At 44.0% G+C, this 20658-nt stretch overlaps 1 protein-coding gene across 1 annotated transcript in view; it reads left to right on the forward strand.

The window, feature by feature from the left end:
* Positions 1-20658, forward strand: part of TTLL11 (tubulin tyrosine ligase like 11) — a 269699-nt gene that overhangs the window by 209884 nt on the left and 39157 nt on the right. The window contains exon 10 of the mRNA XM_021711721.1: positions 12787-13038. Within this exon, the coding sequence (XP_021567396.1) occupies positions 12787-13038 (252 nt within the window). The remainder of the gene's footprint in view (positions 1-12786; positions 13039-20658) is intronic.

Consider the following 20658-nt stretch of genomic DNA (forward strand, 5'->3'; position numbering starts at 1 on the left):
CTGCACTCCAGTCTGGGCAACAGAGTGAGACTCCAACTCAAAAAAAAACAACAAAAAAAAGAATTTCTCCATTCCCTGGCAAGGGTGTGTACACTTGCCAGCAGCTTTTTGTTTCCTGTGAAAACAGGTGTCTTTGTCCTTCTCTCCTGAACGCTGTGGAGTGTTTCTGCTGCCCTTCATCTTCCGACCACCACCTCTCACGCATTCCCCTTTCCCTCCCTCTCTTCCTGGAGAGTGTGTATATGGCAGGACAGGGTAGGTCAGTAGATGTTGCCATGACAACAAGGAAGAGGCGAGCTCTGACTTCAACTCCGGGCTTGCTAGTAGGGAGACTAAATGATAGACACTCTTTTGTTTTTTTTTTTCTTGGGGGTTGGGGTCCCCACCATGTTCCGTTGACATGGAAACCTTTGGCCCCTGGGATAATAATTGATGTGAATGGGTGTTGGCAGAGGCCATTGGGAAGGGTCAAGTGGGATAATAATTGATGTGAATGGGTGTTGGCAGAGGCCATTGGGAAGGGTCAAAACCCGGTGGGCCTGGCCATTGTGTCAGCCTAAGTGCAGTGCTCCCTAGGGCTGTTCCTCAGGGAGGGGTCTGCCAGTGGGGACAGCTGCTTCCAGACCCCAGCTGTCTTGTATCATGCTCAGACCAGCAATATGTATGGCATTCTATTAGAATACTTTACAATAGGTATTTTACTTAGTGTTCACTAAAGCCCTGTGGGTTTGGTACTGTCACTACTTTGCAAGTGAGGAAGCCATGCTCAGAGAGGTTAAGTACCTTCCTCAAGGTCACTCAGTCGAGAAGTGGCAGTTTTGGAGCTAAAACCAGGGCCAGTTTGATTCATCGTCCCTGCAGCTCTTACCATCCTGCTTTAACCTTGCACTTGAACTTACACAGTCTCTCTAGCGTCTCTAGAACCATCAGGGAGACATCATTTAAAAAATGTACCTTGATAACTAAACATTTAGAACTTCTGTGAGAAACACCACTGCAAACTGTCTGGATGTATGCTGGGGGAATTGTGCAGTGACAAGAAAAATTAAATACCTTAATAGATTTTGACAACAACTCTATGTTAGGGGAATTCAAATTGCATAAAGAAAAAAGTTAGACTTTCTCTCTGGACCTGATTGCTAATATGCATGCCTAATTTATTAGCTGAATTTTTAAAATCTAATGTTGTTAGGACCAAAGTTCTTTGAGGAAAAGCGTGTCATGGGTTGGAGGAGGCATCTTCCTGGAGGAGATTGGGCTTGAGCTGACCCAAGCCTGAATGCAGAGTGGGCATTTAATAAATGTGTCAAATGAGTGGTGACAGCTGCCGTTTCTTTTGTGCTTACTGTGTCCCAGCCAGGGTGCCAGCTTCTTGCTTATGCCACCCCAGCAAACCCCTCCACACCTCTGTGAGGGGGCTCCATTGTACATCTCCATTTCACAGAAGAGAAAGGGAGGCTGAGTCATCCTGCCATTTCCCTAAGGCCATGCAGTTAGTTAGTAAGGGGTAGAACCCAGATGGCCATTATTCTTATCACCATAAAGTATTACTGTTGTATTATTATCCAAAAGATGGCTTTATAGACCTGTGAGCTGAAAATTATACCCAGAGACCTCCCTTCCTTTTTCTTGTCTTGAGGCAAAATTACCCCAAATCCTTCATGTTGTCTGTCTTAAAGAATACTTTTCTTACACAGTCATTTATCAGCACATCTTTTTTGCATCAGCTATTAGATGTGGAGTACTGTGAGAAGGACAAAAATGGATTCTATTTCTGGCAAACCCACAGTCTATCAGGAAAAAGAAGCCACAGACTTAAATGACTGTAATACAAGTTTAGAAAATGATAAATTCTACAATGGAGTACTGTGGGAATCAGGAGGAGAGTATTTCTGAGTAGGAGGGATCGGGGGTCTTGTGGGCCGGCATCTAAAGTAGCTTTGAAGGATAAGCAGGATTTGGACCCCGATGTGTGAAGAGGTGGGCAGGATGGAGGGATCCCAGACAGGTGGCACAAGGTATGGGTCTGGGAGCCATGGTATGTGTGAACAAAATGGCCCAGAAAGACTGCATAGGGCAGAAAGTAGGCCAAGGACGGGGGCTTAAAGGAGTACTTACCACTGAGGGTCCTGAGAGGAAGAAAAACAGGGTGGAAAAACACCAGGAGAAGGCCTGAATGCAGAAGCCAGGAAATGAGAGTTTCTGGAAGAGAGTAGTCAACTGCATCAACCACTGTGAGAAGGGTTAAGAAGATCAGTGGCAATTAGGAGGTGCATGGCTGCCCTTGAGAGGCATGTTTGGGGCAGTGGAAGCAGAAGCCAGTGTGCTCATACTATGGCTGGGAGGGAGATCATGTACACAGAGTGACTTTGTCTAGGTCACAACCCATTGGACCAGGGCTCTGATGGCAGTCTCCTAGCGGTTGGCCAGCAAAGAAGCCCCATGGCCTAGCCTCCCTGGAAGCCTAGAAAGAACAGGGTCTTAAGCATCAGACAGATCCTGGTTACCAGATGATACCATTTAGGAAGTGTGTGACCTTGAAGGCTGTGTTTAACCTAAACTCAGCTTTGTTTGTTCAACAACATCAAAACAGCTAACGTTTACTGAGTGCTTATCACATGCCACATGCGGTTCTGAATGTTCTACACATATTAACCCATGTAATCCTCACAAAAATGCTACAACATGAGTACAGTTATTATCTCCACTATACAGATAAAGATAAAAAAGGCACAAGCAGGTTAAGATACTTTTCCAAAATTACCAGCTAGTTAGGAACAGAGACAGGATTCAACCCCAACATTCTGGCCCTGGAGTGTATCTTAATATCCCCATCGGAAGGTCACTGTGCGGTTTAACTGGAGTAATTAATACATGATGGAGTTCCTGTCCTGTAGAAGGGGCTCAGTAAGAATGAGTCCCTTTTTCCCCCTCACCAAATAAATGCAAAGTCAAAGGCATCCTTGCCTGAGAAAGGTCTGTGGGATCAGTCTCATAAAGCTTCACCCACATTAGTGTAAATTCCATACAGAATGGCACACAAAAATTGCTTTGGAAAGTGGGCTGCAAATGCCATGGACTCCTGGCATGTTGTCCAGTGAAGCTGGTTTTGGATTCAACACCTGTACTGTAGGGAGTGACCTGGTATGCCAGCACGACCAGGCGGGGAAAGCCCTCAAGGCAAATCAGTCAGTGATGAGTGAAATTAACAAAGTGAACAGATTTCTCCCATAGTCTGAGAGGGGGGCGTATCCGACCTGGGATATGTCTACTGAATTACTGAGTGAGGTTTCATCGGGTGCTTAGTATATAGAAAAGAATTAGGATTATCGTAGAAAATAAACTGGGTTTGGATGAAATTGAATGCCAAAAAGAAATTACAGTCTAGGCAGAGAATAACTTCTACACACGGCTTTCTCTCGACTTATTGTCTATATCCACACAGCCCTATACTTTGGTGCAGAACTGTGTTTAAACACTAAAATGCTTTGTGCTGCAGAGACACGCTGAGTGTGTAATTAAAAGGATCCCTTCATTAGCAGAGCTGTACAATGAAAGCTCAAGTTGGCCTTTTCTGCTAATTTTGGAGGTGGTAAAATAGAGGCTAATACAACCACTGATTACAATTGTCACATAGACAGTCTCTTGCTGTTGCCATTAGAAAATCTTTGTTCTCCCAGAGTACGGACAGGCTCTTCCCAGCAACTGTGAGAGAAAAAGAGGAAGAAAGATTCATTCTAGCAACCAGAAGTACAGGGGTGTGGTCGTTTAGGGGTTAAAAACGTGGCCTCTGGAGGCAGACTGCTGGGTTCCAAAAGCAGTCTTATCCTGTAGGCAACTGACTCAACCTCCCTACCCTTCATTATCCTCAGATGTAAGCTCAAGTTAATAATTGTGTCTAATTAATTGAATTGTGAGAACTCACTGAAATATGACTATATTCATTTTGAGCACCTACTCTGTGCCAGGGGCTGTACTGGGGCTACAGACAGAGTCATTACACCAAGCAAAATGATGCCTGCCCTTCTGGGTCTTTCTGTCTGGAAAAAGAAACAGGCATTGAACAGATAGTTACACAAGTAGCCATTTGAGTGTGATGACTCCTGTGAGGAAAAATAATGTCTACTGTAGGCAAAAAGTATCGTCCTCTCTTTCTTGCTTCCCTAGCATTACGTAGGACATAGATTAAGCTCTCCATAAATTTCTCAGTGATGATAGTGATGATGTACTAAGTTGAAAAGGTTATAAAGGAACAGTTGATTCCATCTCCAGACGCTGTGGAAGGCATTTTGGACAAGGTGATATGGAATCTAAGATTCAAAGGCTGATTGTTCACGTGGGTATTTGGGAAAGAGCATTGACAAAGGGCAGGAGGGATATAGAATTGGAGGATGAGCAGGTAGCAACCAGGCCACGCAGGCCCCAGATATGCTGCCCAAGCTCAGGGCCCTGGCCCAGCGCACCTTGGGCAGCTGGTGCAAGCAGTGTTTATAATTTGTAAAATCTTTTTCTGGGTTCCAGAGAACAACTAAACACCTGCCAAATCATCCACAGAAAGATGGTGACCAATGCTCAGGTGGTTTAAAGAGGGATTCCGAGTCCCTTTGGGCAAAAAGTAATTTCCCTTTCCTACCAAGGTGGCAGAAGAGTCTGAAGCTTTTCATTCAGAGTTTCTGCCACTCTGGCATTGAAGTTCAACAGTGGTGTTGTATTTTACTACTTTCTTAATTTCAAAGACTCTGGGCAGGAAGTCAGGAAACCCCTGTTCTCCTGCCTTTGCTACCACCTCTCATGGGATACTTCACTTCAAGCCAGGGACTTGGCCTCTACTTCCCCATGTGTTTCAGGAGGCAAATGAAACAAGACCATGGCTAGTGCCCCTTCTAACTCCAAAGTTGGAGGGCTTCTGTACGTGGGGAGCAGTAACACTCTCTCTCACGGCAAAGTACACTGTTTTGTGATGCCAGTGACCCTCAATAGACAATGGTGGTGTCAGATAAAGTGCAGTTGGCTCTGCAGAGAGGCCTAAGAAAATAAGACACACGTGGAGGTTCTGTTAGGTGGCCCTGTGAGGTGGGTGTCCCTTGAGGAGGAGCAGGAGGACAATCTAGCGTCTGGCTATCTGGGGTGGGTATGGGGCAGAAACCCCATATTCTCCTGGGTTCCCAGAAGTGAATGCCAGTCTCTCTCATTGAGGACAGGTGACTAGACAGTGAGCCCCTTTTGACGATGACACTGACAAGTGATTATGATAAAAGTGGCTATCAAGTGTTGAGGCACCGTGCTAAGCATGGTGCATCCATTTTCTCTGTTAATTCTTACATTAGTCCTATAGGTTAGGTGCCATTATCGTTCCCATTTTATATAAGAAGAAGCTGAAACATTGAAGTTATGTGACTTGCCTGGCTCATGCAGCTCACAAGTGGCTGAGCTGAAATTCCAACAGTGCTTTGATCTGCCCCCAGAGCCCATGCCCCAGGGCCCCTGGACCATTGGGCCCACACCTCAGTGGGGAGGAGCCACCTGGCAACACCCCTCCCTGGCTTGTGTGCAAAAAATATTTCACTGACTCTGCCCATGCTGCAAGACATAGTGAGCAAAAGGGATGTTGGTGGAGATACGTGCTCTGTGCTCAGGCACACATGGCAGAGAGCCTCGGTGGAAAAGACACGTATTGGGAGGTCTTTGTAAAATGAGCTGTCAGTTTCTTCATCCGTAAAATGAGAGGGCTGGGCCCAATGACCCCAAAAGACCTTTTCAGCTCTGAAATGGCATGAGTTCTGGATTTGTGAGAGCCGGGGCATTAGAGTAAGTCCTCATGTTTGTCCTTTTGTTAATTCATTGCCTGGCCCAGCAGGAAAATGCTCCTGCAGCCACCCCAGGCCTGGCAGCTTTGGGAATTCATCCCCAAGCAGGGACAGAGAGCTAGGCTGCCGTTGTTGCCATGGGGTCCTTTGTTAACTCCTACATTCAGCAACATGACGCTTCAGCGATTCATGGGAGCCTGTAACTGTAAAGTAACAGATTGATTTGTTTGTTAAACAAAACAGAGCAGCCAGATGTGCTCTGGTCACCTCCCAGGAAGTCACTGAGGACAGTTACAAGTCCCCCAAGCAGAGTCATCTTGATACTGTGTAGACAGGCTGTATTTTAAATCCTAAACAATGCAACCATTCTGTGTCAGATTTAGGCTCTCCTCCACTCTCCTGCCTAAGCCACACACCACCCCATAACGTGAGAGATTTCCCTCTGTTGTGAGGGAGGAGAAAGTGAGCTAAGAGAAGTTGTGTAACTACACCAAGTTGAGGGTGATGGAGTGGAAAGTGCCTGGGTTTTGAGCTCAATCAGATCTGGGTTCAATTTAATAGCGGAGCAACCTTTGGAAAGTCAGTCAACCTCTCTGAAGTTCATTTTCTCATCAGCAAAATGGGGTCACTTATACTACCTTATTCATAGGATGATCGCTCAAGTCAAAGGGGATGTTACAGACAACCTACATGCCTCTCAAGGTCCTCAGTGCCTGGTAGCTCCCTGTATTTGGAAGCCGTATAATTCAGGGATTAGAGACTCTAGAGTATGCCTGCCTGGGTTTCTGTCCTGGATCCATCATCTACTGGTTTGTATCCTTGGGCCTTGGTTTCCTCATCTGTAAAATGGGAACAATAATAACACCTATTTTATGGGATTTCATCAAGATTAAATTTTTGTAGGTTGCAGGTCCTGGTACACAGTACATTCTATCACTGTCATCACCACTGTGTTTTGTTACTGTTGGTGTTACATCGTACTATGGAAGAAAGTGACCGAGTGAGGCAGAAGTGACCAAGCAGGTGTTCACGGGGAGGAAAAGGTCATTGTGTGAAGGGGAACGGGTAGAAATAGACCCAGCGTGGGTCTAGGATTTAGAGAGACTGAATACCAGACAGAGGTCCCTCATTAAGCCCTTTTCCTCATCACTGTGGAAGTCCACGCCTCACCTGTTCTGTAGTCGATCACCTTCTCTTCAAATTGCATAGCATCGCCCATCAGGCAAATGAGACTTCTCTGATGGTAGAGATTTATCAAGTGACAGAGCTGGGCTACATGGTAGTTATGTTTATTTTTAGCAACTTCGTCTTCCAACTCTTTAAATCTGCAGGGCTAATTTAAGGTACTTCTTTGGTGCATGGTTAGCATTTTCTCCAGGAATGCCAATGTGATACATGTGCATTTGAAATTCTCTAATGACTGAGGGGACACATGTTGGCCAAACAGTGTAAAAGGGACCTGCTTTCACTTTTACCACGCAGTACCACAGCCACGAGGCTGTCCTGCCAAGCCACGGATTGCCTGGGAACATGATCAAGGGCGCATTCCCTTTTGTCCCCCAGGTTCAGGCAGTATTTGCCACATCTGTGTGCAACAAGCGTCTGTTGCATCAGCTCCCTGCCTTGATACCCATCACAACTGCCCTAATTTAGGTCTCATTTTCTTTCGCCTAGACTTTAGCTTGCATCGGAATCACACACATGGCTTGCTAAAACAGACTGCCTGGCCCACTCACAGAGCTCCAAGTCAGTAGGTCTAGGGGAGTTGGGGGGAATCCAAGAATGAGCATTTCTAACAAGTTCTCAGCGAACTCTGATGCTACTGGGGACCATGCTCTTTGGAACTGCTGACCTAGACTACCCCTACAGTTTCCTAATACCTACTCTTTCCCTCCCAACTCAAAATAAAAACTGCTGGCAGCTATATTTGCTTCACCACAGTTCTAATTCTGCCACTCCTCTCCTCAAATCAAACACATTCTTCTCACCTCCTACACTACTAAATACACCCTTCTCTGATATTGAGAGTCCTGCACAACCTAGACCCATGCTGGTTCTCTGGTCCTTACATTACCAAGTCACTGTTTATGTATGGGGTCTTGTCTTCCCCACTTAGTTATATGCAGCAACCGTGTCCTCCTCGCCGTTATATCCAGGGACCCTGGTAAGTGCTTGGAAAATGTTTCATGAATGAATAAATGCTTAACCAGAGATGGTTATTAACTCAAGCAACTTCTCTGAGACTAGAGTTTGACCTTGCTAGATCTGCCTCCTGACTTAATCAATTTCTGGATATATATATATATATGCAGCTTATACACAAGAAGAACAATCTCTGGTTTGATTTACATCAAATTAGCACAAGAGCTATGTGGTAAACTAAGCACTGGGTGTGTCTTGAGACAGTCCCGAGTAAAAATCCTGATTCCACTACTGATTGAGCTTACCCAAGTATCCAGCCTCTCTGGGCCTCAGTTTCCTAATCTGTAAAATGGGAATAGTTCTACCTACCTCATAGAATTGTTATGAGAAACAAATGAGATTATATGGATAAGTTGCTTGGTGCAGTGCTTGAAAAATTATAGGTCCATGATGAGTGGTGATTTTTAATAGTAAGCTTTTCAATGCAAAAATAGAGGTAGGTGGTTTTCCACAAGTCCTAATAAAAAAGAATTCCATTTCATTTGAAAAATGTTAATAGATAGAACATTCCAGAACTATTTGCCCTGTTTTAATGAATCAAGGATATACCGAATCCAGTTTTTAAAAAAATTTTCCCAGGCCAGACTTGGTAGCTCAGCCTGTAATCCCAGCACTTTGGGGAGGCCAAGCCAAGTGGATTGCCTGAGCCCGTAGGTTCAAGACCAATCTGGGCAATTTGGCAAGACCTCATCTCTACAATAAATAAAAAATTAGCCAGGTGTGGTAGCGTGCGCCTGTTGTTCCAGCTACTTGGAAGGCTGAGACGGAAGGATTGCCAGAGTCCAGCAGGTCGACGCTGGGGTGGCCGTCAGTATGCCACGATACTCCAGCCTGGGCGACAGAGTGAGATTCCAACTCAAAAACAAAAAAATCCCAAAGGACTAATAAGTTTGATACATATTCTTTACCAATCACCTTTATTTCATAACTCAACATTTCCATTAAAATGCTATTAAGTAAAAACATGGTTTTACAGTATTTGTGATGACTTTGAATCTCAATGTGATAATTGGAGTCTTCTCCAGCTAAGATGCTATTTCTCATTGTTTTATTTCCTCTTACGTATCTGCTTTATCTTTAGTGTCTTCTTCAAGCTCAGTAAAATGACTTCCCCTGAATGTGTGGTTGAGTCCAAGAAAATGATATCTGTGGCTTTGAAGGCCCTTTTCATCCCAAGGTTATTAATTGGGATTCAGGAAGGGCGGGAAATGGTAGTCATCCAGTAAATACAGCAACTTTTGAAAGAAATGTGAAAAGCTGTCACACAGAAGAGAAAACAGACACAATCTGTGCAGCTCTGGGGGCAGGATGGGAGGCAGGAGGTGGACACTGGCAAGAGACATCCTCTGATGGACAGTAGGAAAACCAGTCCTGTCTGAGGATTCCTAGAGGTAGTAGGGTCCCTATCACCAGGGCAACCCTGGCTAAGGTAACCACCCTGGACAATGTGCTGATTAGATAACCCACTGGTGCTAACATCCTTATCTATCTGGGTTTACATTTCTCCTCTAAAATGATGTCATTGTGAAAATGTTCCAGAGTTAGATAGTGGTGATGGTGACATAACAGTGTGAATGTACTAAATGCCACTGAACTGTACACTTAAAAATGGTTACAAAGGCAACTTTCATGTTCATTATTATATTATACTATAATAAAACAATAGATGATATCATTGGACACAATGATCCCTAAAGCCACTTCTAGCTGTAACATTTTATGCTTCTGAGAGGAAGCACATCGCTCAGGGGACTCATCACTGACTCTATTTAGTCAAATGACAGGCCATGTGACACTCAATATCTAACTGAGGGGAAATGGTTCAGGCTTAATACAAAATATTTCATGTCATGAGAAATGACACATGTGGCAACACACTTAATGCCATGGGAAGATACTTGTGAGGTATGGTATAAAAAGAAGAATTTGAAATACATGTAATGTCATCCTAACTTTATAAATATAGATAAGAAATCAGAATAATAGTGTTTACCTCAGAGTTGTGGGATTACAAATGATTTTGATTCCTTTATACATTTCTCAAAATGTCTACAAAGAGCATGAATTACTATTATAATCTAAAACAACTCTTTAAAATAAAAATTAAGTGTATTCGTAGCCCCCAGTGTGAACCATGATGGGCTTTAGAATAATAGAGTAGTAAAATAGAAAGAGCCCCAGTTAGAATAACTGACTTATAACTCTAGTTCCTTCAGAGGGAGATGCCACACTCCTTGTTGGTCCTCAGCTTCCTTATCTGGGATGGGGTATAATAACAGCAGTCCACTTCACAGAGTGGTGAGGAAAGTCCATGAGCTCATAAATATGGGACAGTGCTGCTGATTGAAGAGTTCTCTGAGCTATTTTCATTGTTATCGAGTGTATTCCAGTTGTACATTTTCAAGTCTTCCCTTGAACAAAAACTTACTGAGTGCTTATAAAGTCAGTGATTGCCACTTATCCAGTAATTTAAGAGCTAATTTCCCGTAAGAGTGTCGCTTTTTTTCTCATCTTTCTTCCTATAACCTTAATGGGAAAACATTTCATTTCATCTGAAAAGTAACCACCTGATATTTACTGTCTTAGGTTCAAGGTGATGATGACAAAATCATTTTAGTGGAAGGAAAATTGCAGCCCTGTGGGCACATTTGCCTCTCTCAAGGAAAGAGGACTCTCCTCTTTGTAGGAGGGAGCATTTCTCTCCCCAGAACTCTCCACACTGTTGAACTTGAAAAGAGTTTTTCCTTGGTGTGGCTCTGGTTCTGCCCTCTGCCTGTCCTTGCTTTGAGGCCAGCACCAACACACACTTCAAAGGAACTATGAACAGGACTTTCAGCATTTTTTATTCACACAAGGGCATCTCCTTTCCTAGAGGTTCCTTGGACTGATATGAAGAGAGAACCATTTGGGTAGGGCTGTCAAGCATATTGCTTCACTATTGAATTTCATTCCCATTTAAAGGAGCTTACAGGTTACAAAGCATCATAACTTTGATATTTTGAGCCTTGCATTATATTGAAAGCAGACTTTTCTAACTCGATAGATTGAATGAAACATTCCCAAGCATCTAATTTGTGCCAGATCCCATAGAAACAGGAGGTGAATAGGATGTGGCCCAGGCCTTCAATGAGCTCACAAAATGGTGAGAGACTGGAATAAAAACCAACACAGTACAGGCACAATAAGGCAGTTGAGGAAGCAAGTCCAAGGAACGGGAGTGGAGCACGTAAGATAGTCGTCAGTGCGGTCAAGGAGAGATCTCAGCTGGTTTCGAAAGTGGAACAGAAGTGAGCCAGGCAGCCAGGGTCTGAGGAAAGCACATATGAAGATGCCGAGAGGCCCAGTGTGAGCACTGATGGTGTTTTTGCTTAGAAGTGAGAGCACTGAGCATGAGGCCATTTAATAAAGAGAAGCGTAGAGAATGGCCTTGGTACTGATGGCAGTACTATGCCTCAGTACCAGGAGGTGGTCATTCTAACTTTCCTGGATCAGTTTGTCAATTGGGTAGTATTTATTGACCACAAGTCACACCGAGGGTTGTCTCAGGAATGGACACAACAGGTGGAGAGGGTTCCACCTGTCTCCTGCTCTAGACAGGACAGGAGCAGGAGATGGGGCTGAGCTGCATGTGCAGAGAGAGGCCTTGGGTGTCCAAGGAGTACTGAGTCTCTGGTTGCAGGGCAGGCCAGTGGGCAGTAAGGTGGGAGGGGCCGTGTTCAAGGCCTGGAAGGGAGTAGTGTGCCTGGCTGGGGCACTGACTAGAAATGAGAAGCCTCAGAAGAACTCAGAAAGGGCCTTGACTGCCAGAATGACCAGGTCAGACTTGGGAGAAATTGGGGGTTTTAGCAAGTAGTGACCTGACCAGGTGGCTTTCAAAGAGGTGACTCAGGTGGGGAGGATGCATCTACAGATGGGCAAAGTTGGAGGCAGGAGGACCTATTGTTACAGTCCCTGAGCAAGAGTTGATAAGGTCCAGGCCAGGACAGAGTAGGCTTCAGGCCTAAGGAGGCAGAACTAGCCTTGTAGACAGAGGGGGATGGAGGAGTTGGCATTCATTCTATCTTTTCCTGCTTTGGTAACTGGCAGATAGTGATGACATTCAAACAGATGGGGGATGCAAATTTGGGATGGGGTCAATGGTATTTGAGTCTGAGGTGAAAAGAACATTCTGAGCTAGAGGGGGAGATTTGAGTATTGTTAGCTGCTAGTTTTCTCAACTATCACAATAATTTCAGAATAAAGTATCCAGACTAAGGAATCACAACACTATGGCTACTTTTTTGGTATTAATTCCAAATTTTAAAAACCGGTTAGGCCAGAAATGTAATTGTTCCTCTTCCTAAAATTGGGTCATGGATGCATCTTTGCAAATTGTTCTTTGAGCTGTGCTATGGCTTCTCGCCAGCCCTCAATGAGATTTTTACAATTCTTAATTATTCAATTACTACCCATAAGTAAGAGTTTGAAATCAAACCCTGGCTGCTACATAATAGAGTATTCTCTTGACTCCTGAGTATAGTAAAGGAAGTTCTCCATATTGGGAACACAGGATGACAGAGTGGAGGGAGCATAAGTTTCCAGCCCTGGCTCTGCCTTGGGTTCAGATCCAGGCTTTGCTACATACTCACTGTGTGAGCTTGGCCATATCACTTCTCTAAGGTCAGTTGTCTGATCTGTAAAATAAAAATAGTGGTACTGCCTGCCTCTCAAGATTATCTCAGGTAAAGGAAAACATGCAAGGGAAAGCACTGAACCATTAAATCCTTGTGTGCTGCAGGTCTCAGCAGCTTGAGAAACCGGTAGCCGGAAAGGAAGATTCTTTGGACAGCGAGCTGACCAGTGCTCCGGACGGCAGCACCAACCCCGAAGCCCATCTGCCCTCCATTTGCCTCAAGCAGGTGTTCCCCAAGTACGCAAAGCAGTTCAACTACCTGCGCCTGGTGGACAGGATGGCAAATTTGTTTATCCGGTTCCTGGGAATCAAGGGGACAATGAAGCTGGGACCAACAGGCTTTCGTACCTTCATCAGGTCAGTGATACCAGCCTCCTCGTGCTTGGGCTTTGGGCAGGGAGGAGTTCGTCCCACATCTGGTTGGTGAGATTCTCCCTGACTGGGAGAATCTGTGGGGTTGGGTCAGTACCCAGTTTGAGGTTAGATTGGCCTCAAGATTGGCAATGGTCCTGGCACATAGTATACATCTACTCCTTGAATGAATTAATGAATGTGGTGAATGTGACAGTATTTAAAACCTTGTGCATATGATTAAAAAACAATTCTGCAATAGGCCCTTAAAACGCATAATAATTGCTCCTTGCACTGCTTAAACGGGTTCTCCCAGTGGTACGTGGCTGTGTGTGAGCGTTTATGAAGTCACAGCAGAGAAACAAGGTACATCTTTCCAAAGTGTCAATTTTAGGAGGGAAAAGTTAAGCAATTCAGCTGATTAATAATTAAATACATTTGTTCTAATGTAAAAATAGGATGGCTATATTATAGAGTATAATGCAAAATCTGCATGATTTTTAAAGATAGAATGTGAAATAACAAATCATATGTTTGCTGCAGCCTGCAAAGTAAGCAGTTGCCACTTGGCTTCCTGAAATTACTCACTAAGCTGCCTCTGCCCTGTGGGGCACTTTGGGGCAATGCAGAAACACTCACTAGCTTCTAGGGAGAGTAACCTTAGGGCAGGCTAACGCTTGATGACTGCATGCTTTGAAATGGGGATAAAGCTGCCCATGCCTCAAGATGGTGTGAGATTAGTTAAGGTTGCACAGAAACATCTAGCATGTGGTAAGTGATCAGTAGATGTTAGTTTCTTCTCACGAGGTTAAAAGAAGCCCATGACATTTGATATACATTTATAGATAAAAATTATTTATATGTATATGTGTATGGTCCTGCACAGGGTCTGGAACAAAGTAGGTTCCCATTAAGTATGCGCTGAACCAGTGCCTCTAGAGCCCTTTAATACATGTGAATTGGCTATAAGAGGGATTGTTCATTAGCAATTAATTATAGCATCTTCACCTCCAAGAACATATCTGCTGGCACTCAGTGTTGCTGTTGTTCTTCTCATCCCTGGTTTTAATATTTCTGCCTTCACCCAAAGGAGCATTCTTCACAGTTTAATTCACTAAAACAAATAATTAGAAGTCTTGATTGGAAACCATTTTTGTCAAAGGCTTTTCTCAAATTATGTTTTATAATTCTAACTCTAGCCATCTGCTGCTCCTGATAGGATGGTCAACAGAAGTATTGACAGGCATTTTTGCCATTCCAGTAAACCTGAAGTAGTATTTGCATAGTGATTTTGAGAAAGGCTTTGTGTTACTTTCGGGGGAGTCAGGGGTAAGTCCAGCGGAAAGAGCACAGGCTTTGGGGTCAGACAGGTCTGGCTTCAAGGCCAAGCACCTTACTTAATAACTGTGTAGCTTTGGGCAAATCCCTCATCTTCTCTGCCTCTCAGTTCCCTTGTCTGCAAAATCGTTCCTGTCTTATAAGGTTGTTATGAGGTGGGATCATCCATCCTAAAGCTCCTGGCCCAATGCCTAGTTCCCGGGAGCGGCTTGTTCAGTGGGAGTCTCGTGATGATCATTTCCATTAGGCAGTGGGAATTAAAAAAGAAAAAAATCAACAGGCACGTGTTATTATTTCCTCTGAAAAGACTGCCTAACATGACACCCTCTGACTCATTTAGGAATTACATTTGACTTTCTGTAATAGATACCCGTATACAAATAGCTTAACTAGTGAGAGAAATTTTCTCTCCTATAACAGGAACTTTCGCTGTGGGGGTGCTAGGGCTGGTTAATGACTCCACAATGTGAGTGATGTCCCACTTTCTATCTTTCTATCTTTTTGCTCATTCATCCTCAGCATGTGCTTCCAACTTCATATGGTCACAGGATGGCTGCTCAAAATCCAGCCATCATGGTCCAGTTCCAAGCAGGAAGATGGAAGAAAGAAGGAAGAGCAAAGGTTTCTGCCTGACAAATTAGCTCTCTTTGAAAAGCTTTCCTGAACGCTCCCCCCTTCCATCTTATTGGCCACCACCATCTGCATGGGAAGTTGGGAAACAGAATTTTTCGAACTGTGTGGAGTACTATCCCATTACAGTGAAAAGGGGGGGTAAGAGAGCAGATAAGTATGCAGTGTCTACCCTTTTGTGATTCTTGGGGCTTGTAGCATAAGGAAGCAGCTTAGTGACAGAGGCCACAGGTCATAATGACACCAGAGGTACGGTGGAAGCATTTGGGGACCCAGGAGAATGATGAGGGTGAGCAAGCGGGGGTGCTTTTCTTGACATAACGTACCAAGGGCTCAGACCTCCAGGAGCAAAAGCAGGAGCTTTCCGGATCCCCCAACCTCTGCACCACTGCACAGAAGACTGGATGCAAGACCAGAAGGTACAACTTGTCTCCATGTGGTCGACATCTTGAGAGCTACAGGAACCCTGGCCCTGGAAGATCGGTCCTGTCTCGACCTCAGACTGGAAAGGACTATATCTGGTTCCACCTAACAACTCCAGCACCACAGGACATTCAAAGACAGATAATGGAACCCTGCCTGCCCTCAAGAGACTCTCAGTCCAACAGACAGCACAGGATGAACAAATAACTAAATACAGTCCTTTGTCAGAGTCATAGGCATGGCTAGTGGACTCCCAAGCAGGACTGTGTTCAATATGCTCAAAGTACAGAGAAGGTAGTATCCAGGCAGACCCCTGAGGGGAGGCAGGGTATGGGTTGGTATAAGCAGGACTTCTCCAGGTAGGAAAGGGAGGGATACACAGTGCAGGCTGCAAGGAAAGCCTGAAAATGGATTGCATGCATGGCCTACGTTTAGAAGTCAGAAAAGGTGTCTCTTCTAGGTCAAATTGGTGGTAGAAGTTGAAATGCCTCCTTTTTACTCCTAATAAATCCCCCAGGTACAGTGGCTCATGCCTGTAATCCCAGTGCTTAGGGAGGCTAAGGTAGGAGGATCACCTGAGACCAGGAGTTTGAGACCAGCCTGGTCAATATAGCAGGACCCCCATCTCTAAAAAAAAAAAATCTTTAAATTAGGGGAGCACAGTGGACATATCTGTAATCCCAGTTACTTGAGAGACTGAGGCAGAAGGATTGCTTGAGCCCAGGAGTTAGGGGCTGCAGTGAGCTGTGATCATGCCACTGTACTCCAGCCTGGGCAACATAGCAAGATTGCATCGCCACAAAAAAATAAATAAATAAATAAAATTCTGGCAAAGGATAAGAGAGAGAAGGAGATTTGAAAAAGCAGCTTATGACAAGAATCAATCTCAATTGCCTACAGGGCCAGGCAGGAAGCATAAATGATTGCAGAGGCGGTGGCAGGCTGGGGAGCATATCCCCTGTCTAAAGGAAGGGCTGTCATGGGGCTCAGCATCACCAGAGCTTTTGATTTTTCAAGAGAAGCAAGAGATATAATTTTTATATAAGATCTCAATACACATATATGTATGTTGGCAATTCAACAAGTAGTTTTATGCACTGTGTGGGTTCAATCAAAGTATGACTATCATAGAGACCATCGGTGGGTAGCCTCTGGTATGAGAGGACAAAGGTACATTTTAAGAAGACTACTGTGTTTATACACCCTCTTGAAAATGGAATTGAGAATGATTCTAGCCAATAAGATTTCTGAAATGCTCTCAAACCAGGTGAGGCCAATATTGCCACAGATCTGTCTCCATGCAATGGGCTTTATGCTTTTCCATCCTTTCGTTCTTTATAATTAAGAACATTTGCATGAAAACCCAATTTCTGTGATGTTAGAGACTATTAGATCCTGCAGCCATCGTCCCCAATCTGTGTGACTGTGAGACTGGAAAACCACGTCTTCAGGTGGGGACCAGGCTGCTGGGGCACAGGGACTTGGATAACCAGCCTCTCCCTGCCAGACAAATGTCTGTAGTAATTAAGGGTGCAGAAAGAAATGGAGAAAATATTGCACAACCCTTAATAGATTTTTCCTTTTAAAATGTACCAAGAAATCCCAACTGCCACCTAATCATAAAAGATTATCTTCTCTGCTTTCAGATTTATCTGAGGGTGTTCAGTCTTGCCAGCTAAATTTAACAGCAAGCATTTTCTCTTGCTAACAACTCTTCTCTCTCTCTCCTTCCACTTTGGTTTAAATGTTGCTTCATTATGAATTAATAATATTTATGCCATATGTTAAATCGAACCAAGTGCCCTTCTCAGGAGCACTTTGAAAAAGACATATTCGCTGGCGAGATACACACTCCTCTCAGCACGCCCACGCACACGGCAGAAGTTGAACTTGCTTCTCATCTGTTCTACCCACTCACTCTCCAAGTTCCTTGAAGAGAACTAGAGGGAAGAAAATAATAAACGATCCGATTGAATTTATTTCGTGTCCATCTTTCATAATGTGCTGCATAGATCAGCAATTTTTGATGTGAATTATGCTAATGCCAGTCTGGCCATATTCTATTTTTCTTTTTCACCAAGAAATGAGAAATAATGAACTGTTGTTCTCTTGTCTAGACTTAACTCTATCTAACCAGTTTTTTGTGTCATTTCCTCAGGAGGCACATAATAGTAGCACATATTACCATGAATTAAGTGCCTCTTCTTTCTCTCCTTTTTTAAAATTTTATTTTATAATAATCACTGGGGTACGGAGGCATCTTTTTTTTTTTTGAGAAATAAAAAGTATCTGATTAATTCTTCAGCTTGACAGCTTTCTCTGAGAGAAATGCATTTTTGTTATTCTCCTTCTGTGGGATTGCTAATTTGGGGGGCATCCTATGGAAGTCACTAAGGACACTTTTTTCCAATGGATCCTACACCAGAATTTGACATTTTTCATTAAGGCAGCCTGGAAACTAAACAGCTGGCCCAAACCGGGTTGTTCCTAGGAAGCGTGACAGCTTCTCTTCACCTTGAGTACTTGCCATTCCAGTTTATGACTTGTTATCCTAGGTCTCCTTTCGAATTAGAGGATGATTTTCTCTTTCCCTTTTCCTCTTCCACTCTCTTTCATTATAAGGAGATATTAGTATGCTTCACAATGGGTAGCTGTGGGGGGTTTTATTCTTCAAGAGGAAAAATGATGCGTTAGAATGTTCTAGAATAGAAGTGTAAGTAGCCTTGCTTCCCCCTCTGTCATTAGGTCCTCAGTGACTTTGAAAATCTCCTCCTTCTGTGATGATCCCTTTTCAGCAATATTGTAAGAGTCTATGCCTTGGATATCAATGGCCTTTAGAAGCCAGACTTTTTAAACTAGACTTGTTTTCTTTGCCCCAGATGTTTAGCTTGTGTGTGTGTGTGTATCTGTGTGTGTGTGCGCATGCACATGTGCACATGCAATCGTGTACACATTTTAATAAATATTGAACATTTGTTAGCTTTCACCTTATAGATAACACTTCAGGAAAAATAAGCTGCTTTTCTGCACAGAGAAAAGATGAACACAAAAGAAACTCTATAAATAGGATTTTATGGAGTGGAAAAGTTGGTTCCTAAATTTCCCATGAGATGTCAGTAGTTGTTAAGAGGAAATGAGAGTGATCATTTCAAATCTTTCTATACTTGGACTCCTAATGAACGTGAATGATTTGTGATTCTCCTGTCCAATGTGCCCAAATTCCTTTGATTCTGGGGAAAAAATAAGAACAAGAAGCATTTCTTCAAACTGGTTCTACATTAGAGAGGAAGGGTGGGTTCTTTGCCACTTCCCCATGTGTGCCAGGCACTGAGCTAGTCCTTAAAAGAAACTTGTGTGGTGAGTAGCCTTATTCTCACTGCACAAATCTAAATTTCCTAATTTAGATGCACAGAGCTTCCCTAACTTGTACAAGGTCACATGACACAGCCAAGATTCACACTCAAGTGCATTTGACTCCAAAGCTTTGTTTCTGTCATGTACATTTCTAGCCTATCCTTTCCTAGAAATTTTCCTGGCTTCTTATGTGTCTTCTCTTGGACTTCTTGGACTCTCTTCTATTGAAGAGTTTATCCTTCCACTCATTAGTCATTTGAAAAACTGCATCCCAGGGCATAAGGGGAAACTGTCCTCAATGATTAAGAGCTATCAAGGCTTCACATTTTTACCCTAGACCCTAAGATCACTTACATTCTCTGAGAGCAATATCCAAGACCTATTCAGTTTTGCATTGCTCACTGGGCCCAGAATACTGCCTACAGAGTGTGCACAAAATAAAATCTGTATCGAGTGGATAGATGGATGAACATTTCATTCCAAAGACTAGATGTCTTAGTTGTTGGAGTCACTCCCTGTTTGAATTGATGAAGAGTGTTTGGTGCCCCTGGGGACAAATCCAAGTTACCCTGGTTGTCTGGTTGTCTTAGCTCCCACCCTCCATCCCAGAGCTCCCATAGGCGCACTTTAGAAGCTCCGACCCTGCTGGTCCCTGGTCTGAGAATTTGTTTCTTGATTCCCGAATTCCTCCTGTGGTCCTGGACTGGGCCACCTCCCCACAGCTCCCAAAGCCACTACTCTGTCCTCCAAGAAAGGACAAGATGTTTATCCCAGCTGTGTGATCTTGGGCAAGTTATATTCATTCTCTTGAACCTTGGCTTACCTTTCATTGAAATGGGACTAGGAATACCTTCCTGGAAGAATGATTATAAACATACAAGCAGCTAATGAGGCAGAGAAGCCCTTGCATACAGATGGTGCCCAAGAAATGCCTGCAGAATCAAAATTATTTTAAATCATTTCCTGTCCACTGCAGCCAGCATGGCTCCTTCCTCTGTCCCAGTGGCAGATGCTGCAATCAACAGTATTTGCAAGCATCACTAGGGAGGATGAGTTACTTGGAAAGGGGATGGATAATTCTCTTTGGTACATTACGGCTCCTGCTAAAGGTTTCACACTTCTATTTTCTACCGGTCAGGAAAAAAATAACTATATACCAGTGGTCAGTTTGGCTTTCCTTTTTATATTCCATTAACTCACAGAGCAAGTCAGGCAGTGCTCTGTCTTGAGGGAGCAGGCGGTCCAGAGGACACTGATATGATAATTAGGACACTTGTGGCTGTTTCTAATGAAGCTTTGGAAGTTAGCATGCAGGCTGTTAGAATACCTTGGGAGGCTGGAACATCGTCCACAGCAAAAACCATCGGAGACATCTTGGCAACAGGTGACGTGAAAACCTCTGTGTCCACTGACATGTTGTTACTGGGGCTCAATAACTCTGTGCTGATGTGCTTTGAAGTCTGCCGCGGTGACACTTGTCATTGAAATACAGAGCAGGAGCCCAGGAGGAAGCAGGATGTGTACTGACAGCCTGGGAAACACAGGCAGGAAGAAAGGAAGGGAGGGGGGAGGAAGGGGTGAGCCAGCTTGCCAGTAGATAAGGAGCACCAGCCTCATCTGGGCACCATGCTGGGCACACTCCCAGCCACCCTCGTTAGGGGTGTGCATGGCTTTGGAGAGGGCTCTCTGAATGCCCAAGCCCTGCTTGCCAATCAGCCCTTCCCCCGTCCAGTTCCTAACAGAGCTATTCACACGAGGGAGAATGACAAATGGGAAATCAAAGGACCACTTCATCATTAGCTGGGGCGATGGATGTGGATTCATTTGAAAAGTTGAAAGCAGCATTGAATGTAGTTTAGCAACCTGACAGCTGGCCCCGAG

This window comes from Carlito syrichta, unplaced genomic scaffold (genome assembly GCF_000164805.1).
Source record: "Carlito syrichta isolate Samal-C Ts95f unplaced genomic scaffold, Tarsius_syrichta-2.0.1 Scaffold302529, whole genome shotgun sequence".
Lineage (NCBI taxonomy): Eukaryota > Metazoa > Chordata > Mammalia > Primates > Tarsiidae > Carlito > Carlito syrichta.